Below are 12,500 nucleotides of genomic sequence, written 5' to 3' on the forward strand. Positions count from 1 at the left end.
CCCAACATGTCACTGATTAAGATTCTTCGTGAATCATACTTATTTTCTCTCCCTCCCTCCCTCCCTCCCCTCCCCCCCCCTCCCTCCTGTGTGTTCTGGCGTGTCTAACTCGTCTCCCTCTCCTGTACTTTACATTACGCCCCGAGTGACTTCCTACTGCACAGGAGCCTTTTAAGGACCGGACACTCTGCCTACAGTCTGTGTGTGACTGTCTCTCTTCCACACACACACACACACACACACACACACACACACACACACACACACAGTCACAGTCACAGAGAATGTCAACACCTTCACCCTGTCACAGAGAGAGAGAGAGAGAGAGAGAGCGAGAGAGAAGATTGTTAAAAATAACCCTAACCCCCTTAACTCTGAACCGCCAGGCTCAGCCATCAACCGGGAGGCTTCACCAGCCGTGCCGCCGCGGGCGGGCAGGAATAACGGGTGCAGCTCAACCGTCTCATTAGTAAATACCTTCTCCTCCCGGTCTCCTTGGCAGCTGCATCACATCTGATCCACAATAACTGGACAGGTGACAGGTGAACTCACTTTCACCCAACCTGGTCACAACCATCCTACCCACATGCATCACCAGCCTCCTGCGGTTCGACAATTACCTGTGGCCTGTTTCTCTTCCTGGGTGGTGGCGTGTGGGGCAGATGTGTCCAGGTGGGGGATTGGTGGGGGGGTACTCAAGGTGGGCTCCACTGCGGCGGCTGTTCCGTTGCTACTGCTGTTGGTGATGGTTGTGTTGAGCCCCCCAGGTATGAGAGAGATAGCTGGGCTGGGGGGGTCCGGGGTGGGAGGGGACAGAGACCCCGGAGCCTCTGAACCAGGGAGAGAGGGAGACTCTCCAGAAGGGGCGGCCACAGCACCGGTCGTACCCAGGATTAGGTGCTCATCGGGGGGAGAGGTGGGAGCGACAGTGGTGTTCTCTCCTGGAAAGGGGAGACAGAGAGAGAGAGAGAGAGAGAGAGAGCTCCATGTCAGGCCAGCTGACCGGTGAAGTATGCATTTCTGTCTTTTCTCAAAATACTTCCAGACCCATTCGGGGGCTAGACACGATCAAATCTCTCTCTCACACACACACAGGTTCTTTTTATTTCCTCACAGACAGGTTACTCATTTCCCCTTTCCCCTGAAGTACACTTAGGGACAGGTTTACCACAATAGGAGAGGAACTAAGAAAGGGAACAGTAACAGTACATCATCCAGAACTCAAATGAGTAAACAATGCTTTTGGAATATCTTCCCACTCTACACACACACACACACACACACACGCACACGCACACACACACACACACACGCACACCAACGATGAGTGTCAACACAGGCGACACACTCTCGTTTACATCTGCCTGGTTTGAACTATCCTCCTCCCAGGCGACACGGCGTTTGACCTGTAACCTCGGGCCTGTGAGGTGACGACGTCATTGTTAAGTGTTCCCATGAGGCACCAGTTCCCAAACACTGTTTACATGCATTTACTATTTACATTTCACACACCGTCTCCTGGAACACCTCACGTATTTGTTTATGACCCTCTGCTTCTTCATCTCTTTCTTTCTTTCTCTCAAGCTCTTGCTCCATCTCTATCTCCTTCACCTCTACTTCCTTCCTTCCTCTCTCTCTCTCTCTCCCCCTCCCTCTCTAATGAAGGCCAGATCACCAGTTTAATGTCATTACTGTACAGTGACAGTGTCATGGTGCCTTATTTATTTACTGATCACTCAGAGAGCTCATCAGCATTGTGAGGGAGGCAATGAACACACACACACACACACACACACACACACTTGCAGATAGAGACATAACATAGAACAGTGTGAGAGGCGAGTGGCTGTACAATACTGGTCCTGTTTCCCAGCCTCAGCTCTGTAGGTCACCCTCTGGGGGAGTGTGTGTATGTGTGTGTGTGGAGGGGGGATGGGGGGTTTATGAAGGGAGCCACTGTTTGCGATAGAAACACTCTGCCCTCTTCACACATTACAGAGTCACACACACACACACACACACACACACACACACACACACACACACACACACACACACACACACACTCTTCGGGCAAGACAGCGTATACCTGGGGAAATAGTTCCAGTTGGGTACTTGACCCTTGCAGCCAAAGAAACAGCCAACCAACCATTTCTCTGCTAACAGCTGTGCAGTTTCCCTTTCGACACTGGGAGTCGTCACTGTGTGAAGTTGATGGGTAGGACCCAACTATGAGGCTACACAAAGTTTGGGGCGGTCAGCACCACAAAATAAGACATTGTGGTTCAAATAACATAATTTTTTTTTTTTTTTTTTTTTACAAACAGACCATTCTAAAAAGGAAAAAAAAAAAGCACAAATAACCTTTTTTTGTTTTGGATGTACCACCAAGTTGAAAGCGGAAAAGGTCAGAGTTCACATGGAATAGAACAGGAGACATTCTGTAATACTGGTGCCCTTTTCATAACTGCTTATTTCAGGTGTCTGTTTATGACCTGTGTTTGACTTCTACTGACCTCCTCTCTCCCTCTCCTTCTCCCTCTCCCTCTCTCACTCTCTCTCCCCCCCCATCCTCCCCTCTTCTCTCCTCCCCTTGCTTTGCAATTCCGACTGTGTTTCTACACATATTTAAGACCAGTAAATATCGCCCTGTGACTCCATGTCTGTTTCTCTACTCACTGACATTGAGCAAGAGGAACACCACCGTGCACTAAAACTTTCAAAATGTCAAAACTTTCAAAATTTCCCTTTCAAAATGTCACAGTCCGGTTCGTCCTGTACCAAACCCCGAAGAGCTCCCAGGAATGTACTGTTCCGCGTAGAAGAGAGTCAGAGAACAAAAGATGAAAGAAAGAGAGAAAGAGCAAGAGGGAAATTAAGAAAGACAAAGAGAAGGGGAGAGAGAGAGAGAGAGAGAGAGAGAGAGAGAGGGAGAGGGAAAGAGAGAGAGAGAGAGAGAGAGAGAGAGAGAGAGAGAGAAAGAGAGAGGGAGAGGGAGAGAGAGAGAGAGAGAGAGAGAGAGAAAGAGAGAGAGAGAAAGAGAGAGAAAGAGAGAGAGAGAGAGAGAGAACTGGGTCGGAGGAAGAAAGAGGTGTGTGGGAGCGAGGAGAGGTGTGATATGAGGGAGGCAGTGAGAGGCAGAGAGGTGGGGAGAAGAGGAGGTGAGACTCCTGCAGAGGAAAAGTGAAGCAGCAAATGTTTGAGAACCTGCGGAGGAGGATATAAAAACAGAAATAAGAGAATAAAGCTCCTTTGGTGTGCTGGGCTCAACCCAAAACTAAAACGCTTCATATGAGCAAGAGTTGCTGTCAGCTTGAACTGACGTACCATGAGGGTCTGAGGCTCCGTTGGTAGAGCATGGAGCTAGCGATGCTAAGGTTCTGTGCTCGATTCCCGCTGGGACAAAATATACTCAAAAGAAATTATGCACTCACTGTATCGTGAGTTGATTTGGCTAAAAGCGTCTGCTAAATGGCAGAAAGAAGGAGAAGTCCTTGACTGCTGAACCGTTTGTTTGAACTTGAATAAAACACAGAGGCCTGACTGTGTTCACGACAGGGGTTCTGTCCTGTACTTCTCGACTGAGTTTCGTTTTGACCTATTCGTCATCTTTTGAGGAGCTGCTGGTCAACAAACAGTTAAAGTGTTCAACTTTTCTGTCTATAAATAGCTTTGAGCTGGTTCCTGGAGCCTGCACAGTCTCTCTCCTGCAGCCCAAGCACACTGTTAAGGAGGGCCGCTTTTCATTGGGCCCTGGGAGGGTCATAGCTCGGAAGTCAGCCGAGCCGAAGGCTTCTGTTGAACTGTGTGGTGGAGAGCACGTAACCTAACCCCCTGCACCCCCGGTGGCTGGAGGAAACAAAGACCTGAGGAGGAGCATCAGTCTTCAAAAGCTTCCTCTACTTTTATCCTTCCTTCATCAGCACTGTGTTTAAACAGTAGGTGTCAGTGAGGAGACGAGGAGAGGAGAGGAGAGGAGAGGAGAGGAGAGGAGAGGAGAGGAGAGGAAAGGAAGCATATAGGAAGCCACTTTAGACAACGTTGGTTTTCTGTTTCCAGGCCTGGGTGGTTCGATGGAAATCACAACAGCACATTCCCTCATTACATCATCATCACCACGGTAACCACCTCCGCCCCCACCCCCCTCCCTCCCTGTCCCTAGAACCCGACCCGGTTTGACCCTGCGCTGACAGAACTGATCAAGTCAGAGGTTCTACAGGTTCTGGGATTCTGTCTGAACGGTCTATCAACAGAATAAAACTGTTTTCATTTCATAAAATGAACAACCTCCATTGGACTGTGGCTGTTGCGTGGGGTCCATACATGGGTCGAGTTGACAGTGACGTCGTCATGGTGACCACTCACTCTGGACAAATGTGGCATTTCTGAGAAAGTGAATAATTCACCGCGTGCTCAGTCACGTCCTCCGAGAGCGACATCAACATTCACATATTCACAACAGGAACCCCAACGCTAACTTTTGCACATCTGACATCATTGCGTGTCCTCATTCTCAGGTGCATTGGAGATCATATTCCTGCGGTTGAAATATATATGAATTTCTCTCCCAAGTCTGCTTTCATCTCTCACAGTCCCAGTTATGAGGAACAACACGCACAGGGAATGCAGAATCAGCTGTGAAATAAAACGTAATGAAGTCCTTTCTGACAGGTAGGTAGAGAGAGAGAGAGAGGGGGGGGGGGGTTGAAGTGACAGGTAAATTAGATATAACTCCCCAAGGAGGCAAGAGGCGAGGGTGTAAAAGAGGCGGAGACAAGAATAGAGAGCAGACAAGAATATATGTCAACAGGATGTAGGCTAGTGTACCAAACTATGATGAAATAGATGTCAACATTTCAACAAATCACTGAGGTTGAGTTAAAATACGATGTCATCATTTGGATTTGCAACTTTAATCACTTCATACGCAGACTATGACTCTCGCGCACACAATCCTAGCATTGTCCAACACCGAAACCAATCAAGATGTAACAAAAAGAATAAAAAATAGATAGAAATAGAAATATAATGTGGTTTGTCAACTTTTTAAAAGAACACACTACGAAATACGAACGAAACAAAACAGTAATCACGGACCACCAACCTTCTACGTGCGAACCCAAACTGAGGATCGCCAACGCGCAAAGCGCGACGTGGAGTTTGCTGTCCATCTCTCTTCTCTGATATAACAGCAAACGATAAAGACACAAGTCGTCGTCTTTTTACTTTCCGCTTCCGTTCCCAGAACGGTTTGTAGTTCGTTCACACCAGCAGCCCTGTTATCTGCTCTATAAATAACCGTGTGCGCGGCCGGTGAAGTGACTGGGGAGAGTAGCCTACGGCTCCGCGGATCTCCAGAAGTGCGCTGCCGCTGTCCCCCTTGTCTTTGAGCAAATACAAAGTGCCACGTGTTTTACCCGGTTCTTGGTGGCTAGACTCGCTGACTCGCTACAGTTCAGAATACTGAAGGGCCTTCGGTAGTCTGACGCACACAAACGGGGCCCTAAAGAAGCTGACTTATCAAAGCACTTGGTCGGAAAAGGGCACTGTCATCACCAGGCCACTGCCAATGCCAAAATGAACAGCGGCAAAGAACGAAGGGGCGTGTTGAAGGAGAGGAGGGGCAGGGAGGCAGACGCTTTCAAATGATAGCCTTCACGACGCATCATATGCCTCACGTATAATCCGGTCTGTGGCAGAAACCAGAGGTTATAGAGTATAATTTGAGACCCCGTGTTATACATAGAAATGTAATGAGTAGTATTGTTTACATGATTTCTTTGTCTAAATGGCTCAATAGATTTCTGCCAGATCTGTGACAGTGTGCCTCATTAATTAAACCCTACTGGCATAGCCCTTCACCTAAAACAAATCTGGCAACTTCATGTCAAGTTCACTATCAGGCCTATATTTGGACTTTTCTGTTAAAAAAGCCTCTGTGTCGTGTGAGGTCATATGAATAAATGTTATCAACTGAGCTAATAACACATTGTATGTCTGCTGCGACACTAGGTCGGCATCTGCAGCGACTGTCATCGCGCGCTTCATTAAACCGTGACATAACAGGGCGTTTCAGGGTGGGCGAGCTGTAATATTTCCAAAAAGCCACATGGAGTTGCTGTTGCACTATAGATTTGCACAGAAAGCGAGGCAATACGAATCGCACAAAGAGCCAGTGATAAAACGCTTGGCTTGGTAACGGTAAAGTATCTATAGTATTTGTTCACAATATGTTGTCTAAAGTAAATGTGTAAAAATCATGATGAATTATCCCACAAAAACAAACCAGCATATTTGGCAGCAGGCTTGATAGAATGCAACCCTATACAGTCAGAATATAACGTGAAGGCTCTGCAATGCATTGATTTACGAATTGCTGTACACCTACAGTTATTTTAATATGTTTTATTTTTCCTATCAACGACACGAAATAAAGATAACGCAAATGAAAGCAGAGAGATTTGTGTTGCGCCGGAGTTTGAAAGCCGGGCCGTGATTGGAGGAATGACCAGCGGCGCCGCCGCCCCTGATTGGCCGCGGCCGCCGTGACGGTGCAGAGGCTGAAGGCGGTAGCTGACAGCATCATTTCTCCCACCGCGGCGCCGAAGAGGTGACAATATATTACAGATTTTTCCGATAAATAACACTAATATCAAATATCAAAGCACATTCAAATGATATTCGATATTTAATGCTTCATCATTTGCTGGCTTAGGGTTGTTATAGCTTGGTTGTCTATAGTCACGTTTGTGTAAGAAGGAGAGCTAGCTAGGTGCTAGCTTGTTAGCAGGCTAGCTAGCTAGCTAATGTCATAAAGCCGTAAACTGACCCCAGAGACAGAGGAACCGGGGCCCACACAGACAGAGGAACCGGGGCCCACACAGACAGAGGAACCGGGGCCCACACAGACAGAGGAACCGGGGCCCACACAGACAGAGGAACCGGGGCCCACACAGACAGAGTGGTGCTCGGCTAACAGGATTTTAGCACAGCTTGCTAGCTGCGCTATCTCGTAGCAGCCATCCTTCTCAATCTAGCAATTTGCCACACAATCTAGCCAGCTAGCAGTAATACGCAACGCTCTGTCATACTGACAGCTCCGTCCGTGTGAGCGGAGACATGGAGACTCCGGGGAGGATAGCGACGACGCCGGACGCACTGGACTTCACCGTGGAGAACGTGGAGAAGGTACGTCTGCGGTCTGAGGACTCATTCATACAGTAGATCAGATCGATTGTGATTTTACTGTAGGATGATAAAGACGACTGACTGACTTAGCTATGCTTCAATGGAGAACACCATATCGTCAAAGACGTAGCTGACGTTGTTGACAAACACAATAGACGAGAGGGAAGAGGTTTTGTTTCGGTTTCAGGGATGGTGAACCCGGCGCCCATCCTCATAGGACGTATGTCTCACCTACTAGTCAGCCGCAAGCATCACCTTCTACCCAGTGACAATTGCCATAAATGTATCAATGATTAGCAGACTGACAATTGATACACGGATCATAGCTTGAGGGCAAACCGCGGTGCAACATACAAGTTGTGTTTGATCCCTGAAAGAGGAAAGTCTTGGAAAAAAATGTGTTTCAGCCAAACACGCACAACAGATGGGAGTCGTAGAAAGTCGTCATATCAATTCAGTGATGGGGGGGGGGGGGGGGTGGCATAGCCATCGAAATACAATGAGCGTGTCTGTTCATCTCATTCTATTTCTGTGGTACAGTACCTTCATTTTATCTTCTTTCTAGCTGTCTAACTGTCAGCTGGAGAGCAGCCTCGTCCTCCTCCTACCCCGGCTCTCTGTTTGACAGTTAGCCACGTCCAAACAACGAGCAAATAGGCTGTTCATTCTCTCAGCTGTCAGTGGCGGATAGTGGGAGGTGGATAAGTAGTAGGATTGGTCATTGTCTTTGGATCAGTGTGTGATACTTACAGAGTACTAAGAAGTGTGTGTGTGTGTGTGTGTGTGTGTGTGTGTGTGTGTGTGTGTGTGTGTGTTAAAGGAACAAACTAACACAAACATGTTTTGAGTGGCATGCCGTAATATTCAAACCGATATTTAAGACACACAACATAGCATAGGAAAGGAACAAGGAAGGGTGTGTGTGTGTGTGTGTGTGTGTGTGTGTGTGTGGTCTGCATGTCTGTACTGCTCTGGTGGTCAAAGAGATGGAGAGAGACTGTTCTTTCTCTCTCTGTCCCTCTCTCTGTCTCTCTCTCTCTCTCTGTCTCTCTCTCTCTGTCCCTCTCTCTGTCTCTCTCTCTCTGTCCCTCTCTCTGTCTCTCTGTCTCTCTCTCTCTCTGTCTCTCTCTGTCTCACTAGTGTCGTTCGTTCTCTCTGTAGGCATTCCTTTCATGTGTTTTCTTCTCCCTCACTGCCCTTCGCTGTCTCTCATCTCCTCTTCCTCTCAGCTCCTCTTCCTCTGAGCTCCTCTCTCAGTGTCGCAGTTGTCTGCTCATTGATGCTTTCACAATATTATGCCGTCTGTCTGTCTGTCTGTCTGTCTGTCTGTCTGTCTGTCTGTCTGTCTGTCTGTCTGTTTGGTCTCTCTCTGCGTTCTAGTCTGTAGCCCAAAGTCAGGTGTGTGTGTGTGTGTGTTTGTGTGTGTGTGAGTAAGAGAGAGAATGCAATCTGGGGGCGACTGCTCAGAGGAGAATTTGTTCAGATAGGGTCAGACAGAGAGACACACACACACAAACACACAGGCAGAGAGACCAGCTTAGACTATTCAAGTGCTGTAGTTCATTAGACACAGACCAGCATACTCGCTCCATCTCTGTCGTCTGTGTGTGTGTGTGTGTGTGTGTGTGTGTGTGTGTGTGTGTGTGTGTGTGTGTCTGTGTGTGTGTGTGTGTGTGTGTGCCGGCAGGCTGTGCATGTGTGTGTCGGCAGGCTGTGTGTGTGTGTGGCTGTGTGTGTCGGCAGGCTGCGTGTGTGTGTGGCTGTGTGTGTCGGCAGGCTGTGGCTGCCAGGTTGCGGTGATGAATCTCCCTGTTGCTGGGTGGCCGCCGCCTTGGGCCGGAGGGGGGGAGGGGGAGAGGGGGGGAGAGGGGGATGGGATGAGGGGGAGAGAGAGAGGATAAGGTGTTGCTGCAGGAGAGCACAGCTGACGTGATGAGATGGAGGAGAGATATGGAGGGAGGGAGGGAGAGAGAGAGAGAAAGGGAGAGAAGGGTAACGTCTGTGACACTGGCAGTTGCGAGAGGAGGGAGGGAGGGAGGAGGAGGAGGGGGGAGGTGAGGGGGGGGGGGTGATGCGACAGTCATGATTAGAGAGAGAGAGGGACGAAGGAAGAGAGAGAGAGGAAATGGAGTGCAGGGGAAATGGCTTTGCCCTGATGGAAGACAGATGACAGGAGGGAGGGAGGGAGGGAGGAAGGGGGGGATGATATAAAGGTAGAAAGAGAAAGAGCCTGCGTCTCCATTTTTCAAGATGACTCCCTCGTCTGGCTTTTTCCCTGATTTGCACAGGTGAAGGCCAGGCTCGGGCTGCGTCCCAACCCTCTAGAGTAGCCTCCTCTGCTCCTGCGGTTGGTGAAAGCAGAGGCAGCTGACTAGATAATGGCATGCTAGAGTCACCCTATGGTTGGTCACTCACATTACAGTGACACATTACTGCCACACACACACACACACACACACACACACCCCAGCAAACATTAGTGTCAAACAGCAAATCGATTGAAAGCTAAATTGAGCCTCTCTTAAGTGGATAAGGAGAAGAGCAAATTGATACTGGAGTGAACTCAACACAGACGAGCACTGCAGACGTGTGTGCGTGCGTGCGTGCGTGCGTGTGTGTGTGGTGGTGGCGACGGCGGGAGGGGGGGGGGGGGGGGGGGGTGACTGTGCACAACCGCTTGCACATGCACTTGTGTTGGGGATGGTGGTTCTTGGTTCCAGCAGCAGTACAATCAATTGCCTTTGTCTAGCTGTGTGTGTGTGTGTGTGTGTGTGTGTGTGTGGGGGGGGTGTTGTGTGCAGAGCGTTGTGTGCAGTAATGTGTGCAGCTGCACAGTGCAGCATTGTGTGTGTGTGTGTTTTACTGCTTCCTCCTCTTGTCATTGATGATATCCATGATCCTCTAGCCAGTCAAGAGGAGACCACCAGTGAAAAGGAGACCACCGAGCCTGAGGGCTACACGGAGCCTTGGCCACATCCATATGGGAGAGGGAGAGAGATTTTGACACAGAGAGAGATGGAATTTGACACTGACATGAGTCGCCGAGAGAGAGAGAGAGAGAGAGAGAGAGAGAGCGAGAGCGAGAGCTTACCCTAATGTATGACATGATGCTCCCCTGTTCCATTATCCATTCTCTCATTTCTAATTTGCAAACCTGAGGGTGTGTGCGTGCGTGTGCGGGTGCGCGCGCGCGCGCGCGCGTGTGTGTGTGTGTGTGTGCGTGTGTGTGTGCGTGTGCGTGTGCGTGTGCGGGTGTGTGTGTGCGCGGGTGCCTCCAGTCGTGTTTTCTTGTTGTTCAGGCTGAAGCGAGTGTGAGCTTCACTAATTATATCTTCATCGTTTGCCGGCTGGGATTCTGTCACCGTTGGCAACATAGAATTATTATTTTCTCTCTCTGCGCAGACTGCAGACACAGTCAACAACAACCCATGCCCACACACACACACACACACACACACGAGTGCATGCTCCAACTCCTCGTCATTCATTGATTCATTCGTTTATTTACTTGTTATTGTTATTGTCATTTGTTATGATATGAAATATGATATGATATCAAAATTGCTGGTGATGAGAAGCCCGTTGATGTGAGTCAGTAAAGAGGCTCCTGAGCCCGTTAGGTCTGTCTGGGAAGGTCCGGGGCAGTAAAGAGGCTCCTGAGCCCGTTAGGTCTGTCTGGGAAGGTCCGGGGCAGTAAAGAGGCTCCTGAGCCCGTTAGGTCTGTCTGGGAAGGTCCGGGGAACAGGATACTACTCAGCAGGACTGTTAACCGACTGTGCCCGGGCTGGATCTGTTTCTGTTCAACGTTTGATCATGTAGCCTCAACTCCTTCTCTGGGGGGAGGTGGAGGTGGAAGGTGGAAAGTGGAGGTGGAGGTGGATGTTAGCCAGGTGTAAAGGGGCAGTGAAGGGGTTGAATGTGTTATGACGCAGCATAAACTCTTTCTCTGGGGGGAGGTGGAGGTGGGAGGTGGAGGTGGAAGGTGGAGGTGGATGTTAGCCAGGTGTAAACAGTGAAGGGGTTCGACGGGGGAGCAGTAATGAAGACAGACAGCTGCTGCACTGTTACTTCTCTTCTTCACTCTGTAGACACAGTAACCGCTGCACTGTCTTCTTCAGTGGTGTTAGGTGTAAACATCCTCCTCTCCCACTGACTGGCTGGCTGACTGACTGACTGGCTGACTGACTGACTGACTGACTGACTGACTGGCTAGCTTGGTGACTGACTGGCTGGCTGGCTGACTGACTGGCTGGCTGGCTGACTGACTGACTGGCTGACTGACTGACTGGCTGGCTGGCTGGCTGACTGACTGGCTGACTGACTGACTGGCTGACTGACTGACTGACTGGCTGACTGGCTGGCTGGCTGGCTGACTGACTGGCTGGCTGGCTGACTGACTGACTGGCTGGCTGGCTGGCTGGCTGACTGGTGCTTGAGTGAACAGATGGCTGAGGAAACATACGCTGAATCTGCAGCAGAGACATGCTTTCCCCTGTGTGTGTGTGTGTGTGTGTGTGTGTGTGTGTGTGTGTTTGGTGTGTGCAGCAGCAGAGAGATGTTTTTTTATTTATTTTTTTACCCTGCCTCCTGGTCTTTCACTCTTCTTTTCACGGTCCTTTCCCTTTTTCCTTCCCTTTCATACTAATGTTCTCTCTCTCAGGCCATGTCTCTGTTGGCTGTATTCCTTCACACACACACACACACGCACGCACGTCATAATGTAGCTTGAAAGGTTATGTGTGGCCATATGGCGAAGCTGCATGCCACAGAGTGATGCTGTTCACCCTGCAGCCTCCCTCCCTCTGCTGGAGCAGGAGAGAACCAGCCTGTTCACCCTGCAGCCTCCCTCCCTCTGCTGGAGCAGGAGAGAACCAGCCTGTTCACCCTGCAGCCTCCCTCCCTCTGCTGGAGCAGGAGAGAACCAGCCTGTTCACCCTGCAGCCTCCCTCCCTCTGCTGGAGCAGGAGAGAATCAGCCTGTTCACCCTACAGCCTCCCTCCCTCTGCTGGAGCAGGAGAGAACCAGCCTGTTCACCCTGCAGCCTCCCTCCCTCTGCTGGAGCAGGAGAGAACCAGCCTGTTCACCCTGCAGCCTCCCTCCCTCTGCTGGAGCAGGAGAGAACCAGCCTGTCTGTTACACTAGTGTCTGCATCGGAGGGAACCACCAGACAGACAGACAGGTGTGGCCAGGTGTTAGTCAGGTACCCCGCTGCGGGTAATGGAACAGGACGTGTCTCCGCCATATCAGGTGGTGCAGTTTAACTGTAGTCCTGTAGGCAGTATTGTGTAATGATTCTGGTAAAAAGTCCAGCA

At 49.9% G+C, this 12,500-nt stretch overlaps 1 protein-coding gene across 1 annotated transcript in view; it reads left to right on the top strand.

Moving 5' to 3' along the window:
• The first annotated feature begins 7,110 nt into the window (after positions 1-7,110).
• LOC310805721 (importin-13-like) overlaps positions 7,111-12,500 on the top strand; it is a 20,575-nt gene continuing 15,185 nt past the window's right edge. Inside the window, 1 exon segment of the mRNA XM_083671521.1 lies at positions 7,111-7,188. Within this exon segment, the coding sequence (XP_083527647.1) occupies positions 7,120-7,188 (69 nt within the window). The 5' untranslated portion in view covers positions 7,111-7,119.

The sequence above is a fragment of the Argentina silus genome, assembly GCF_951799395.1.
Source record: "Argentina silus genome assembly, chromosome: 6".
NCBI lineage: Eukaryota > Metazoa > Chordata > Actinopteri > Argentiniformes > Argentinidae > Argentina > Argentina silus.